The following is a 17098-nucleotide window of genomic DNA, read 5'->3' on the forward strand; positions in this document are numbered from 1 at the left end:
CCATCGATTTGAATTTCTCAATCACAGATGCCATTTTAAAACAACCGTCGTTGAGCGTGCGCGCCTATGTCCTTTTGTATTTGAATGTAACTTATTAAATTGCGACTTCGTGTTTCTTAAAATTCCTGGTTCCATTAATTGTAGGACAACAACGACAACAAAACTGTCAGTTCTGTAATACATTGCTTTCTCATATCGCATACAGGAAAGTACCCTTTTTGAATAGTGACCGAACAAATTAGCATATTGAACAGAAACAATTCGTATTTAGGAATGGAAAGGACAGTAGAGATATCTTATTACGCAGTCTAATTGTGAAATCGGAGGAAATGAATATAGTTCTTATCGGAGAACTGCGTTTCGTGAGAACACTGCTGATTATAGTTTCTCAAACATCTAAATATTGCTAACTAACTAAATGAAAATGTCCAAAATAAAATAGAATAAAATAAATAAATAAAACAATGAATATTCATAAACGCCATACACATAAGTGTTTTAGTTCAAATAAATTGTGTTTAGCAATATTGTTGACTGGTGTCTCTTCGTCTTTACTACACTTGGCGCATTGAAAATAGAACTGAAATGAAAAGATACTTTGTTCTATTGGCTACGACGACTAAGTAGAATTGGTTTTTCATCAGTGTTCACCAACATACAGAAAGATTTTTTTTAAAGCACTAGCTGAACCTGCGCTCTCTACACAGCGCATCATTCGCATATGAGCATAAATCTCCTTCTCATTCCTTACAACATCTGTACATGTCCCTTTATAGACACAAGTGAGAGACGTATTAATTTAAAAAAAAAGCCAAGGGGTATCATAAAGGGGAGACTTTTTTCGATTATTTTTTTCTCAATATCTCGCACCGTGTGCAAGATTTAAGCCTGCTTCCGGTTGGAGTTTCTAATTCATGTATGACGAGTGTTTTCTTTCTTCTTGCATGCAGTATGTAATAAGCAAATACATTACATACACAATTAATTATAATGTCAGTTATATATGGTGTTCATTGGGCAAAACACTCCCCAAAAAAAGGTTCATCTTAGACTGGAGAAATGGTTATCCTTCCTTTTCCATTATTATTTGGCCACGAAACAAACGCCTGAGACATATACAACCCCTATATACAACAGTGTGGTGTTGGAATGTATAATGCTTTAGATTTTTTTTTTTTTTTTAATTTCAACACTTCCAATGTACCCGTAAAAATGTAATAAAGAAAAAGTGTCCATGCTTTTTAAATATTCAATTAAAACTGGACAATCTACATGAAATTTGCAATCGATCAGTGAAAACGTCATCTTTCTAGAGCCTGTAGTTTCCGAGATCTCATTGTCGAAAGGGTTGGACACAAACATATAAGCGTAGTTTAAAAGAGCTCCAAAGATAGCAGCACAATTCATTTGCATTTATTTCGGAGAAGGCTTATTAAAGGCAAAGGCGTTTGAACAATAATTTAAAAGGATAAACTTTGTGAAAAATATTCCTGTAAGTAATTTATTTAAAGTACACTTTTTTAAAAATATTTGTCTTTGTTATAAACGTGAAATCACAAATAACCGTAAATGAAAGGCTTGAAAACTCAGGTTATAGGTTAGAGCTCCGTCGCTCTTAATTGGTACTGTAGCATTTTAATAGATAGATAGAAAACATATTGAAATATATTTTCCTTAATTTTTACGGTATAGTCGTGTACAAAAGAATATATATATAACCGGGAAGCGGTTATACATATAACATAATCTCCTTTGCAGGCATTTGGACCTCTGCCCTTTTAGGGGACGGGGAGTCACAATGCTTCGATTGTTTTGAATTTTCTTTGCTTTCCGGATCAAAGTGATAAATCCGTATCTCATTCATTGTCACTAGTCAGGAATAAAACAAATCTGTTTCCTGACTAGCGACGTCCAACATTTGTCTTGAGCACTCCAGTCTTTAGTGTTTTTGGAGTGGTGTCAGCAAATGCGGCATCTACGTTCCAAACACCTTTGACATATCCAGTTGATCATATATGATAGTTTCCAAGGAGGCTATACTTTGGTGAATGTCCTGGCATATTTCTTTGATGGATGAGGGTTTCAACTTTGCTGATCATCTCAACATTCATTGTTGTTGACGGTCTACCTCATCTTTCCTCATCCTCTGTTTCGTGCGACAATATTTGAAGTATCTGTGCCACATTGCAGCAACACTATACGAAAAACATTCTTCACCGTATATCGCAAACATTTCCTCATGGATTTGTTTGGGAACTTTATCTTTCAGAGAAAGGAATCAAATCACTATTCTATATTTCAGTTTGTCCATTGTTGCACCTTCATTCATTGTAACATCTGAAAAGGAAAGAGTAATTATTGCAAGGCAGTCATATTTTGTATTTAAATACACGAAGTTATATACTAACATAAATTTGTGATCCTACGTGAAAAATCTGTATGAATATGGAAACTTATTTTTAAACTCCCGTCAAGAGATGAAAAGTTTGCGTATAAACTTGCTTATCTTGTACAGGGTGTTTCAAAACAACACCGACAACATTTGGGAAGTGATTCCTGACACCAAGACAAGACAAAAAGTATAGACCAACCTGGGTGCGCAAATGCTTCCTTTCGGAGTTACAGGCTGCCGAAAACATGAAAAAATGAACTTTAAAGGTTCAAAGCTCCAAAACTATGGGACCTACCGTAGTCGGGTCAAGACTTCACGTAGAAACTAGTTTGTGCCCTATCCAATTATCCATGTTTCAGAGTCATGCGATACTTCCGCAACAGTTTTTATCAAGGTAGTTGGTGAGTACTTCAAATTATATACCCGTAGTCAAAGTCCCTCTATAAAAATTGTTGCGTGAGTACTTTTGGATTCTAAAACATGGATTTTTGGATAGTGCGCATATTAGTTCCTAAGTGAAGTCTTGACCCGACTACGGTAGGTCCCATAGTTTTGGAGCTATGGACTTTAAAGTTAATTTTTTCATGTTTTCGGCAGCCGATAACTCCGAAAGGAAGCATTTGTACACCCAGGTTTGATCTATACTTTTTGTCTTATCTTGGTGTCAGGAATCACCTCCCAAACGTTGTCGGTGTTGTTGTGAAACATCCTGTATATTCTGAGCAGAAAGATTTTAAGGGAAAAAGTCAGTTTTAACTAAATTCAGATAAGGCAAATTGAGAAGACGTAAATTTACAATAACCAGTGATAATATTTAGCATATGTGACTTGGTAGATATTAAAATACTTAAGTATTAAAAAAAAAGGAAACATTAACAAGTAGGCGTTTTCTGATAGGACAAGAAAAAAAAAGTCTAAATATAGCAGACATCTTGTAAATGGCTAAATATTGGTCGTTATTAAATTGTAGTTAGTAAAAGAGGTTGCATATATTATTTCATAATATGTTACGTTGAAATGATATGAATATGTTACGTTACTTGTGGATCTTATGTGTATAATTTGCTTTCTTTTGCTAGGTGTAATCTTAGAAGATAAAGAAGGGAGTAATGAAGTAAAATGTCGAACTGACAATATTGAAACTGTGGTAATTGCTCCAGACGCAGAGCCAGATATAAAGAAAAGAGAGAAGAAACCGTGCTATTTTTGTGGGAAATTCTTTTACAAACTAAGCCGTCATTATTATCATGTTCACAAAAATGAACCGAAAGTGAAGGAGATTCTTGACTTATCACAGTTAGAGAGAAAGAAGGTGCTTGATTCATGGAAGAAAATGGCAGTGTATAAAGAAAATATGGCACGATTGAAAGCTAATCCTGATACGACAAAATTGTTAAACGAAAGAAAATCCTCTGCTGCTACGTATCAAGTGTGTAAGCACTGCAAAGGCTTTTATAAAAGTAATTGCTTTTTAAATCATGTCTCTAGATGTCAGAAGTCAACAGTTTCAGCCGTTACTTCTAGTGGCGTTGAGCTTGATTTTAAGTCTATGGACCCAAAACTTCTTAGAAACTCTGCTAATATTATGATGTTGAAACATATCTCAGCTAGGTTTAAGAATAGTGATGTTGGTAAAATGGTCGGTGAAGATGGAACATTGCTTACAATTGGTTTAAAGTTTTGGGAATCTAGTGGACGTAAGGATACAGCTGTTGCATTGAAACACATGAAACTCCTAGGTAATCTGATTCTGGCACTTCGAAAAGTTGAAAACAATACATCACTTACTTGTAATGACCTTTTTGACTCCAGGAAATTTGTCTCGGTATTGAAGGCTCTGAATGAATTGTGCGAACCAGAAGAAGGTGCTAATATCAAACTATATAAAAGGCAAGAGTGTGAACATGTGCTTAAACGAAGCGCTAACACTTTGAGAGGAATTTACTTACTATTGGATGATTCAGTTGGAAGAGAAAGAGTAAACAACTTTCTTAATGCTCTAGATGATAAACCATATGCCGAGAAGACACAAACTGAAACCGCTGTCGATTTTTTTGCCTCTGAAAACGTTCAAAGATTAAGAGATTATGTGAAGAGTGAAATAGAAAAATTGACAACTTCTGACCTTGAAATCAAGGATTGGAATATGTTTAAAAATATCCAAACGCTAATAGTATGCAGACTTACTTTGCTGAACGCTAGAGGAAATGGAGATCCAGCAAAGTTGGGCTTAAAAGAGTGGGCTGATGCAGTTAAAAACAAATGGATCAATAAACGGGTTGTAAGTAAATTAGTTGATTCCGTGAAAAAGCGCTTGATAGAGAAATATAAAGTAGCATATCAAAAAGATTCTAAAGATGGCCTTTGGATTCCAATTATCATCCCTGATGATGTTTTGTGTGTAGTTGAAAGATTAAATAAGGCAAGAGATGCTGTTGGAGTTTATTCCCGAAATAAGTACATATTCCCAGAGGCTGAAGACTCTTGGACTCATTGTAATAGTTGGGATAGTGTTTGGAAAGTTTTGCTACAATCAGGAGTACCTTCTGTTGCTTCTATGATAACAGCTAAATCACGTCAGAAACTATCAGCAAACTATATATCTTTAGAAGTACCTGAAATTGAAAATGCAATATTTCTTGAGTATATGGATCAAGTTTATAAAGGAATATATCACAAGCAACCATCAGATGATGGTTGTGTTGTGAGAAGCTTTACTTTTCTGGAAGGAGCCTTCGCTGATACTCCTGAGAATATTCAGGATCATCTCGATGTTCCTGTAAATGCTGAAAACAGAGTTCAGGTTGTGAGTGATAAAAGCGCTAAGGAAAATCTTGAAAACTTTGAAAAGAGTACTACTACCACCTCCGTATCAATAAACAAAGGAGAAAAGTCAACTATTGAATCCAGTTTCAGCATACAAAATGCTTCAAATCAAGAAGCCAGACATACCCTTATGTTGTCCAGTGTATCAGATGAAATTGAAAATCCTAGTTCTACTTCTGTTTCCAAAAGTGTGGAGAAGAACGTTTGTACCCAGAACAATGAAGTAAATGCCATATCAGTTGAAAATGAAGGTAAGAATTTATTTTATAATAGTCATGAAAATTATGCTTTTAGAAAATGCACGAGACAGGAGATTTTTGCGAGGTTATGCATTCAGTGCCGTGTCGTGGAAAATCAGCACCCGGGGCGAGAGTATACGACGGCGTCCCTGTGCATATGAGTGAGGTCCACAGACCAGCCGCGAAGCACCACCATGATTGGCGCAAAGCATAACAAAAAAAAAAAAAAATCAAAAATCAAAAATAATTCTCTGCTTTTACTTGATTTTGAGCACTTTTTATTAGCTTTTTCCTTCTATTTTATATATGTGCACATGCATTTGCCTAATATGAGTAACATTATAGAACCATTTCCTAAAGCAGAAAGAGGATTTAAGTACACACTAGTTTATACTGATACGTTGACAAAAACTATTTAAATTAATATATTTATGTAAACCACAAGTAAGTCCTTTTCCTAATTTTTCCCCTCTCTTTTTTCTTCCCGAATTTTGCGCACCCTTACTTCTACTTGCTCACGGCCGGCACTGTATGCACTGTTAATGCCTTGTTAATAAAAGTTAATAAAAAATGCACTAGAAACAAGAAAAAAAAATGGTGGTGTGAATTGAGGAAATTAAATTAAGGCAAAAAACATTGTGCACAAGGAGAATCATTTTCCTAATGTCTATAAAAACTTTAGGAAGAGCTCCCAATGCTTTTAGCCTTAGTCCCATTTCGTCATTGTACTCCACCGAAAATATTATTTTATCAATTTTAGTGCATTTTATGAAAACATTATTTTTAAAATATGAGGACTGTCTCTAGAAAGTGCCAGACGTTTAGGCCTATCGCTGCAGTGGGCGGGGGTAGAGTCGCCATCTTGGTGTCAGAACGTTACCACACTCGATACGCATCCAGCTATGGTAACGTGAGGATTGTAACTCTCTTACTGTGCTTTCTGTGACGTGTTACAATGTGCACTGCAATATAAAATCCTGCCTCTTGTGAGGTGCGTTCTGTGATAAGGTTTTTGTTGGCAAAAAACCGCAAGCCATTAAGGGTTCAAAACAAGCGCCGGGGAAAACTTAGCGTTTTTTTTTTTTTTTTTTTTTTTTTTTTACAACGCACGTTCACACACGGGATACCCGAGAGCTCTTTTATGGTTTTGGATGGGACCTGTTCGATTACCCACCATACAGCCCGAATTTGGCACCGAGCGACTATCACCTCTTCCCAGCGATGAAAACATGGCTCGCTACACATCACTTTGATACTGCCGGAGTAAGCCGATGGTTGAAATCGCAAGAGGCAGATTTCTACCGCAACAGTATTTAAAAAAACTGGTGCCACTGTATGATAAGTGCCTTAATTTGCATGGCGATATAATTATGTAGAAAAATAGCTTAGAGTGTACGTTTCAAATGTAAATAATACAATTTGGTTTGTTCATTCTGTTAGTATTTTATTTCAAAACGTCTGTTACTTTGTGCACAGTCCTCGTAATTTTTACGATTATTATTTACTTTTTAGTCTTTATTCAGTGTTCTGAAATCAATTATATGCTCCTAACTGCCTTAGCCTCAAAATACTACGTGATTTCAATGGGTGAGATCACTATTTTATTTACCATTAGCTGAAATGTCCGTTCTTCACACGGACTAAACAATATGCATTCCGCAACACAGTAATTAGTGCAGGTTGTCTAACTTGAGGGGATTCTGAAGGGCTACCGTATACACTTTGAATCTCCAGGACATTTTACTCCTCCCCCTACCAGTCTCCCTCAAGTTGAAAATCAAAGGTAAAATGGCTTCGTACACGACTAGATCTGGTGAAGATCTGTGCATAACATTTAGTGGCTTTAGGTATTTTTTCTATGCGAAAATTTGATGGCAGACACACACTTCCTGATATATATATATTGGTCATTAGTGAACTATACTGATAAACGTAAGAGGAGATCTCTCACATTAAAACAAGAGAAAAACTGTTTTTGGGTGTATGAGAAAAAGTGCATAGGTTCAGAGCTAGGGTTGTCCAAAATCGTCGAAAAGCTAAATTTTAACACACGACATTTCCGAATTCGAGAAAATTTACGGTGGCGGTCCACATCAGCGTAACAGAAGTCATACATAATTAATTCAAAAATGCATATTTCATCAATGCATAATGGGTGTGCAATGAATTCTCTACAGGATATATTTCCCAGATATGATCGCAACAGGATTTTCAGATGTGCTCTGATTTCAATTAGATAGAAAGTAAACATTGACAGCAGTGAATACGGATTGCTTCAGTTGGAAGTCAGAAGCATTAAGGACAGCCAGCACGGTTCCTTGTGTTCGGAATAACGTGTGCTGTGACGTTTTGTTTCACGCTTACACGTGATAAAAGCATAAAATATACCGTGACAAAATACATCGCAGCACGCATTGTTACCAACACAAGGAACCGTTTAGCTGGCTCCTGCAACTTCCAACTTCCAGCTGAAGCATTCCGTGTCCACTGTTATCAAGAGTTACCTTTAGTCTACTTTGGATCTACGTTTGAAATCAAAGAGTTCTGTTGAGAGCATGTCCTTAAATTACTTCCTGTAGAGAATACCTTACACACCCATTACACATTCATGAAATATGCTTTTTTGTATTGCGTACATGTAATTTCCTTTATGATGATATAGACCACCATTCCACCTTTTCTCGAATTCGAAATAGCACATGTTGAAATTTACTTTTTCAACGATTTTGGACAGCCCTAAATCTGAAACTATGCACTTTTCCTCACAAGTCTATATGAACCTTTTCTCTTATTTTGATGCGAGGAATTATCTCTTACAGTTTGTCAGTATAGTTCATTAACACCCTATAATACGTTAAAGGCACCACTCAAAGTTTTCGAACTAACACGAAATCACTCTACCATATTTATGTAATGCTTAATTAACTGATGTTGCCTCTGCATATACGCAATCGAAAAACTTTTGTAAAATAACTTAATTAATTTTACAGTAAAGAGGTGAGGTAGAGCGAATATTATTTCAATATGTTGTGTTGTTATTGGGTATACGTATCTGTACAAAAGTTTCAGGACTCTATTTAATATGGAAGTGCATGGAAATTAAGTTGCAAGATTTGACTTGCAAAGAAACAAACAGAAAAGTAAATTAATGAAGCATTCTTAAAATTAAGTTACATCAAAATGAACGTACCTTAGTGATAATGTTTAAATTAGTTATTAATACCTATATACAGGATATTTCAAAACAACACCGACAACGTTTGGGAGGTGATTCCTGACACCAAGATAAGACAAAAAGTATAAACCAACCTGGGTGCACAAATGCTTCCTTTCAGAGTTATAGGCTGCCGAAAACATGAAAAAATGAACTTTAAAATGAAATCTGCGATACTTCTGCAACAATTTTTATAAAGGTAGTTGGTGAGTATTTCAAATTATATGCGCGTAGCCAATCAGCCTCTACAAAAATTGTTGCGGAAGTACCACAGGATTCTGAAACATGGATATTTGGATAGGACACATATTAGTTCGTAAGTGAAGTCTTGAACTGACTACAGGAGGTCCCATAGTTTTGGAGCTGTGAACCTTTGAAGTTCATTTTTTCATGTTTTCGGCAACCTATAACTCCGGAAGAAAGCATTTGTGCATCCAGGTTGGTCTATACTTTTTGTCTTATCTTGATGTCAGGAATCACCTCCCAAACGTTGTCGGTGTGTTTTGAAACACCCTGTATATATATATAAACATTATATTATTCCTCATCTAGAAAACATAGCCATGCAAAAATAATCTATAGAGTGTGCTTTAAAGCGTACTGGATTATTAAGAGTAGTTTTATCGGTCTGAAGAAGCAGCTAACACCATCATATCATTTCTTCTAGGAAATAAAAAAAATATAAATAAATGATTTTAATGTCCTGCAGGTTGTTTTTTTTTTTTTAATAAAGATAATGAGAGGAAACGTAAGAACTTCGAAAGCATTCATGAAAACGATATTCTCCATGTTGGAGTTGAAGTGTAGAAGTTAATTATCAGACACATTGTTATTTAGTTATGTATTCAATATTCTGTCTTTAGTTTCATGTTGACATAGAAATTATTTTTGTTTTTTGAGTTTAAAACGAGATGATTACTGTCGGATTTTGGAGAATTCAGCTCATGGTAGTCTTTTGGCTTACAATTTAATCAATTGGTAAAATAATATTAAAAATTGTATGTAGTTCAAAAGTTGATTAAATTGATTTTGGCATGAATAATTGTTTGCCCGTGTTAAGGTATAGTTTTAGAAGATGAAGCTATTTAAGCAAGCCATTAGTCATTCTCATGTAACTATTTCCTGGTTTCAACAGTCTACCACAAGATCAAATTCATCTCTTCTAGAGAAAGTAGGAGTAGCATTTAACGATTCTTAACTCTAGAATTGAAACTTTTTAAAGGTACATTAAAGTCCTGTATAAACCCTCGAGTATCTTGATCTAAGAGAGTGCTTCATACCGTAAGGCTCTTTTCTTTTTCTTTGTGTGTTCTGGTTAAGAAAAGATTTGGATGGAATACCATTCCGTATTTCATGAACAGTTTACTTCAGTCGTGCTAACTTTATAAGGTTGAGGACTTCATTTGTTTGTTAAGTACATTATGAATCAATAGACAGGGCACTGCAAATGTCTTAGTTGTAATAACACGCGAATACAATTCTTAAACGTATAGAGACCAGAACAACTGTCAAGCCATGATGTTGATGTTGAACTACTGCGTTTAAATCTGAGTTTAATGTCCCACGATTATGCGGGTGAGGCTAAGGGAGGAATTATTGCCCACGAATTAAAGTGTGTTTCAGAAGTAATGTCTGTGAAGTCACTCCATATACTTCCAACAAGATCCTTTATTTCGTTTTTAAATATTTTACCCTAACAAGATGTTATCACATGATTGGTGTGGAAACTCAGGACCGATACCCCACTCGATTGAAACTCACGTAACCACTTCCTCTAGTGATTTTATGGAGATTTTAACAACTTAGGGAAAGATTCATTGCAATCCCGTACATAGTTGGTAGAAGGTTTCGCAAAATTTTACTCCGAACTTGAGGGTGATATTGCAGGAAGTATAACGAAGCTTTATAAATATTTTTAAATAAATAATAGAAATAACATGTTAAATTAAATTAAAATTAAATTTCTTAACACTAGAGTCTACAAAGAGCTATGAACTGTTAGATTTCGCACGCTAAAATGGAAGATGCGTATCAGCTCATTGTATCGTAATTGCATTATTCCTAGCTTTTTAGACTGAATTTTTTTCGCCACGTCTTAATTTAAGGAATATGTCCTGAATTGTTAGTATGCTGAGTAAACATTGAAAATTCTATTTGGACTACAGGGAATTGAATCCAGAACCAAGGCATGCACTGTAACTATTTGGCTATACGGAAACACAGGAAACCGTACACACTAGTGGCATTTGACATCTTCTGTCAACTTATCGTAATTTCAGACTATGCTGTTACAATTTGTCTTTGTAGCCAATTTTGTATTATTAACAAAGAAGAGTAGAACTCCCTTGTAGTTATATGACTAACCATATTGCCTTGTCGAGAGAGATCCGGTTATGATTCTTAATGGAAGCTCATGTGATTCGGATTTATTTATATAAAATACAGGAGCATTCTTTCGTTCTTCCATCACACTTTCAGAAATGGCAGACTATAGCTTAGAGTAGTTGAATTTCTCTATTTTGTACTTTCTCTACTTTCTGATTTTTGTTCTTATGTTCTGGGGATACTCGAAAGACTTGGAATACTTTCTTACTATTTTTATTTGATATGATACTAAAGATAATCGTGTAACACGTTATATTCCGTTTAATTTATTAAATATTCAGATATATCTTTGCACAGGAAATTAGAAACATTGTGCAGCTATGTGTAGGTATTCTTTTTAAATTTTTATTTACGAGATTTTTCTTTATTATTTACAGATGCTGAAGTAAGAAAGAGAAATATAGACAAGACTGTACGAAAACGACGTTCAAATAATGAAATAACTGATACAGTGGAAATTCCAAAGAAGATTAAAAAGAATCCGTACTATAGACCGAAAAGGCCATGTTATTTCTGTGGTAAAATTGTGTCTCGTTTAAGTAAACACTATCGTACTCGTCACAGGAAGGAAGAAGCGGTGATCAATGCTTTAAAATTGCCAAAGAATGAACAGAAAATGATGTTTGCATCATGGAGGAGGTATGCGATATTTGAAGAGAATATGGAAAGATTGAAACTGGATCCTACAACAACAAATTTATTAAGTGAAAGACAAACTAATGCTACACTTAAAGTTTGTGGTAGGTGTAGAGGGTTTTATAAGAAGGAACTTCTGAAGAAGCATATGGCTAATTGTAACATCCCTTCCAACATTTTGCCCACTGGTGTAGAACTTTCGCTTTTAGCTTCAAGATCAAAAGGTACAACGTACCACTTAAGTGATGCTTTTCTTCAATATGTTACAACGGAATCAAGTGATGATGAAGCAGGAAAAATTTGTTTACAAGATGAAACATTGCTTCTCATTGGCTCAAGAATCTGGGAGAACAGCACACAGAAAAATAACGTCACGCGTGTTATGAGAATCCTAGCTCACCTTGTCCTAGAATTACGTAAGGTTGAACACAAAGAGCATTTGTCTTGTGCTGATCTTTTTGATGTAAAGAAATTATTTTCATTAGAGGAAGCAATACATGATGTTTGTTTCGTAAATAACTGTGCGATTGAGGAGAGGATTACAAAAGCGAAGTGTGGTTATATTCTGAAACAAGCTGCTACTATTTTAAGAGGATTGTATAACGCATATGATGATTCTACTGAGGAAGAAAAGATGAATGAGTTTCTTACTCTTCTTAGTGATAACTGGGATGTAATATTCGGTAATCAGCTACAAGCAGACAGTAAAGAGAAACCGTCATCTCAAGAAGAAGTTAAATCTATTTATAACTATGTAGCTAACGAGTTAAAAAAATTTATCAGTTATAAATACGAAATTCCAAATAGAGTATGGTTTGAGAAAATCAGAGCACTAGTATTATGTAGGTTGACGTTATTTAATGCACTCAGAAGTGGGAATCCTTCGAAACTTTCGTTGCAGGAATGGGCTGATGCTATGTTAGGAAAGTGGATCAACAGAGAGGCAGTATCGCGAGTAAAATGTCCTATAGAAGAGCGTCTACTTACGAAGTACAAAGTAGCGTACAAGGCTGAAGTTAATACCAAAAATCAACAAATAGTCGTAATTCCAAATGATGTTATCCCTGTAGTTGAAAAACTGATCTGTGCTAGAAGCTGTGCAGAAGTGAACCCGGAGAACACTTTTGTTTTCCCTGAGACCCAAGGTTCATTGTATTATGCGAAAGGTTGGGATGCTGTTTGGGAAGTTGCTGCGCAGGCTGGTGTGCCTAATCCTATATCAGTAATAGCCACAAAGTACAGGAACAGTATTTCTCGTACATACGAATCATTAGATGTAACGGAGCAAGAAAGAATTAAATTTATGAGATTTATGGACAAGATTGGAAAATTTCTTGTTTACAACAAAGAAAGCGATAGCCACAGTTCGACATCAGTGTCTGAGAATAATCAGACAGCAGTAGACAGTCACAGTGAATCAGTATGGAACAGTGATACAGTGACAGTAATGGATAGTGAATCAACAATAGCGATCGATAGTGACAATGTAAGAACGATTGAAAATGACGGAGTAGAAGCAATGGAGATTGATACAGTGATCTCGAGTGAAAATAACGAAGCAACATCGTTGGGCAGTGACATAAACAAGGATCATGGAAATTTTAGGGATCATCCTGGTCATAGTTCTATGCAACAAACGAAAGGTATGATAGTACATTTGATCATTGTTTTAAATATTTTGTGTAGTATTATAATTATAATGGGTATATAGTTAAAAAAAAAAAAAGTAAGCCTGGTAACACAAAAAATTAAATCTTTAACTAAGTCCCACAGATACGTTTTTTAGGCTGAAGGAGGTGAAGGGCTAATTGAAGTGTATGATTATAGTGAAGTGAAAATTAAGAGGAAAGGGGAGAGCTCCAGAAAGCGCACAAACGCATATTGTCCTCCACAAACTCAACATATCTCGTTACAGGTGATTATGATAATTGTTAGTAATAAATTTAAGCTTTCAAACCGTGTAATGTCGCTAGATATAACAGGATTATCCACAAAGTTAGGTCTGTCCACAAATCTTTACGGTAATCTTCCCAAATGCACTTTGGAATTATTAAAGGAGACTCAAATACTTACGCCAGCTTATTATATTACATATTGCCGCGGTGGCTTAGTGGTAGAACGTTCACCTCTGATGCATGGGGTCCCTGGTTCGATCCCAGCTTGGGCCAAGTGAACTTTGTAATGGACAAACACCGTGTGCGTGGATTTCCTTGGGGTCTTCCCGTTTCCTCCCACTTTCTTCATTCTTCCATTTCATTCATTTCTCATCATCACCGTCTCCTTGAGTCTAGCCGACATAATCGTGGGACGTAAAACTCAAAGATTTCATTCATTTCTTTTTATAGTACACATTACAGAGAACTAAAGACACCCTTTTATAAGAAATTACACCGTCTCTTGATTATTTGAAACACTCACATCCACATCAGAAAGATAAACAAACAAGCACAGATAGCATTTACCTTTAGGTTAGATTTAATACATATAACGAAAACAGTTTGTGCCCAAATCAAATGAGCAAAGTTTGCTTTAATGCCGGCAATAGCCGGCCTGCGGGTCTAATCCCGTCTTCCGGCCCGCTGGTCAGTAATTGAAAACAATAATTATTATAATTTTTCTTTTTTACAAAACCTGTTAAGAGTGAACTGGAAATTTTTCTTCGATCATACAGTGCCAAACGTGATAACGCCCTGAAGACAAGCACTTGGCAAGCGTAGGTACTTGGGGGAAATTTTCCTCGGTATATGGATTGCTAGATATACCGACAAAGTTCTAAATACATTATTCTGCTCCTCTTCAGTGAGTAAATATTTTGGTTACTAGTATAACAGTTGTTTTGTGTTATTGTGATGTAAATTACGATGAACATGTTCCATCATTTAATACTATACTATTCAATTGTCGTAAATATGATATTCCTACAGTGAGGCCCGCGACGCCATTTAGTGCTCTGTGATTGGCCCGCTCACTGTTCCATGTTGCACACCCCTGAAGTACGCCAAAATAACAATTTCATATTATTTGCATACAAAAAAAATTGCTAATAGTTGTTATAGAACACAAATTAAATAACTCAAATATAGAGTATTTTACTTCGCATGCAGGAAGTAAAAAATTCTTTCAAACTGTTCCGATGCTTGCTAACATCTCTATCAACGATTGCTAAATTGGTATCATGACTTCTGGAAACATTGGACTTGAAAAAATACGTCACAAATTATTAGGTTTCGTGCTATTTAAAAATTGAAAAAGTACGTTACAAACTTGATAACATTTTTGCTGTTCAAAGGTTGAAATAATAGTTACAAACTTGTTACTTCTTTTACTATTTAAAAATTGAAAAAATACGTTACAAACTGATTTTATTTATTTATTTATTTATTTATTTATTTTACTATTTAAAAGTTGATAAATCAAACTTCTAAATAACGAACAGCGATGGGGCATAAATATTTGCCCATAGATAAAAGGTGTCCGTTACAGAGAGGTTGCGCAAGTTTAGATTGCTCAGTTCATGTAGTAATTGAATACAATCAGTACTTAAGTTATATATGGGCCATTCTATCTCAAATCAACCAAAGTAAAAGCATTTTAAAATTCATGATCTCGGATTTTGCTAATTTTTTGTACATTGAAAGACGTGTTTGCGAATAATTATTTCCCAAAATAAAACTTTTCCAGCCCTCATAGTTAATTAGTAATTAATTACGCAATCAGCTTCAAGGTCACGACTCAAAACCGGCTGATTTTGCATTTTATCGTTTATTTCAATAACCATAAGAGCTATGAAACTATTTTCATATTTCAAATGGTCACTGATTACGCGATCACCTTCCAAGGCTGTTCTGAGTGATTTCCATGGTTCATTAACCTGAAATAGCTATATGAAGAATATATTAACCCCTTGCAAATTCATTACTGCTAAAAATATTACTAAATATTAGAAGTTTTATTTTGGCCCTTAGGTTCAAATACCTGAAACCAAATTTGGTTCACACTAAATATAGGTATTTCTCCATCTTGTGCTAAAATTTTATACACGTACAACTTTCATCACATGCTCATTCCGGGACCTGAACTTGGGACTACAAATGTTGCTATAACTCTACACCTATACAATATTCATTCATTAGTTTTGATTGCAGATTTGAAATCTATGGGCAAAATTACACGTAGATACAAATTAGTAGCTAGTTAGCTCTTACGGTAATTGAAATAAACAGTAAAACACAACATCAGCTGTGTTTGAGTCGTGACCTTGAAGCTAATTGCGTACTTAATTACTAATTAACAATAAGGGCTGGAAAAGTTTTATTTTGTGAAATAACTGTTCTCAAAGATGTCTTTCAATGTGCGAAACATTACTAAAATCTGAGAGCATGATTGAACATTGATTGACTTGAATTACTCGTATGTAGTAAATACAGGCTATTAATGTTCAGATTACTGGAAAAAGAGGGGATGGCTGTAGGATGTGTTTATGTTATGAGCGTGTGCTGCAAAATATAATGCTTGTGTGATAATTTTCTTCTCAAGTGTAAATCATATGTCCTTTAGTTCGCTGAATTCAGGGATGCCCATCCCCCCCAAAGCTGATGGCGTACTCCCCCCCAAAAAAACTAATAATCTCTTCCCTCCTCAAAACTCAAGTCCTCTAAAAACAATTGCCCAGTGTAGCAGTAGTTTTTATAGTACTAGTAATTGTTATTTTTTTTGTTGTTTTTATTTCCTGTAGTAGTATTATAGAATGCTTGTAGTAGTAGTAGGAGCAGTAGTAATTATAAAACTGGCATTACTTTTATTAGTAGTCTGCTGAAACATTCTCTCTCCACTTTAAGTCGTAGAGATAAATACTATACAGTGTGCGTGCTGAGGTCGTTTTATTGATGTCATTTCACGCAGTATAAAATTATATGGGAGAACCGCAGTACCAGGCTATTTTAACCGATCTATTGTTCGGTTACGTTTACATTTATTTATTTATTTATTTATTATGGACGACATATAATACGTAACAATATTCTGTTACTACTTGATGTATGATGAATGATCATATTTTCTATAGTTTTCTGTGTGTGTGATTACATTTTCCAGGATCTGCGAAAAACGAACAACTGCCTAGCTGGCTTCACTCTGTACAATACATGGAGCTGAATATATAGACTACTACTGGAGCGACCTCTCACGGAAAGTCTCTATTGTACACAGTGATGCCACTTTTGAGCTGGTTTTCAGTTTACCGCAGGCCCTGGAAAATGTAATCGCACAAACAGAAAACTATACAAAATATTATCATTAATTCATTTATTATACATCATGTAGCAATTGAACAGCATTACTTATTAAGTGTCGTACATGGTATAAATAAGAAATAAATAAATGCTCCCAGCAGAAAGTGGGTAAATT

General features: G+C 35.1%; 1 protein-coding gene across 1 annotated transcript in view; it reads left to right on the plus strand.

Moving 5' to 3' along the window:
* LOC145690401 (uncharacterized) overlaps positions 1–17098 on the plus strand; it is a 95961-nt gene that overhangs the window by 62381 nt on the left and 16482 nt on the right. Inside the window, exons 10-11 of the mRNA XM_081765243.1 lie at positions 3472–5469; positions 11434–13335. Coding sequence (XP_081621369.1) covers positions 3472–5469; positions 11434–13335 — 3900 coding nt within the window. The remainder of the gene's footprint in view (positions 1–3471; positions 5470–11433; positions 13336–17098) is intronic.

The sequence above is a fragment of the Thermobia domestica genome, chromosome 7 (assembly GCF_964235325.1).
Source record: "Thermobia domestica chromosome 7, izTheDome1.hap1.1, whole genome shotgun sequence".
Lineage (NCBI taxonomy): Eukaryota > Metazoa > Arthropoda > Insecta > Zygentoma > Lepismatidae > Thermobia > Thermobia domestica.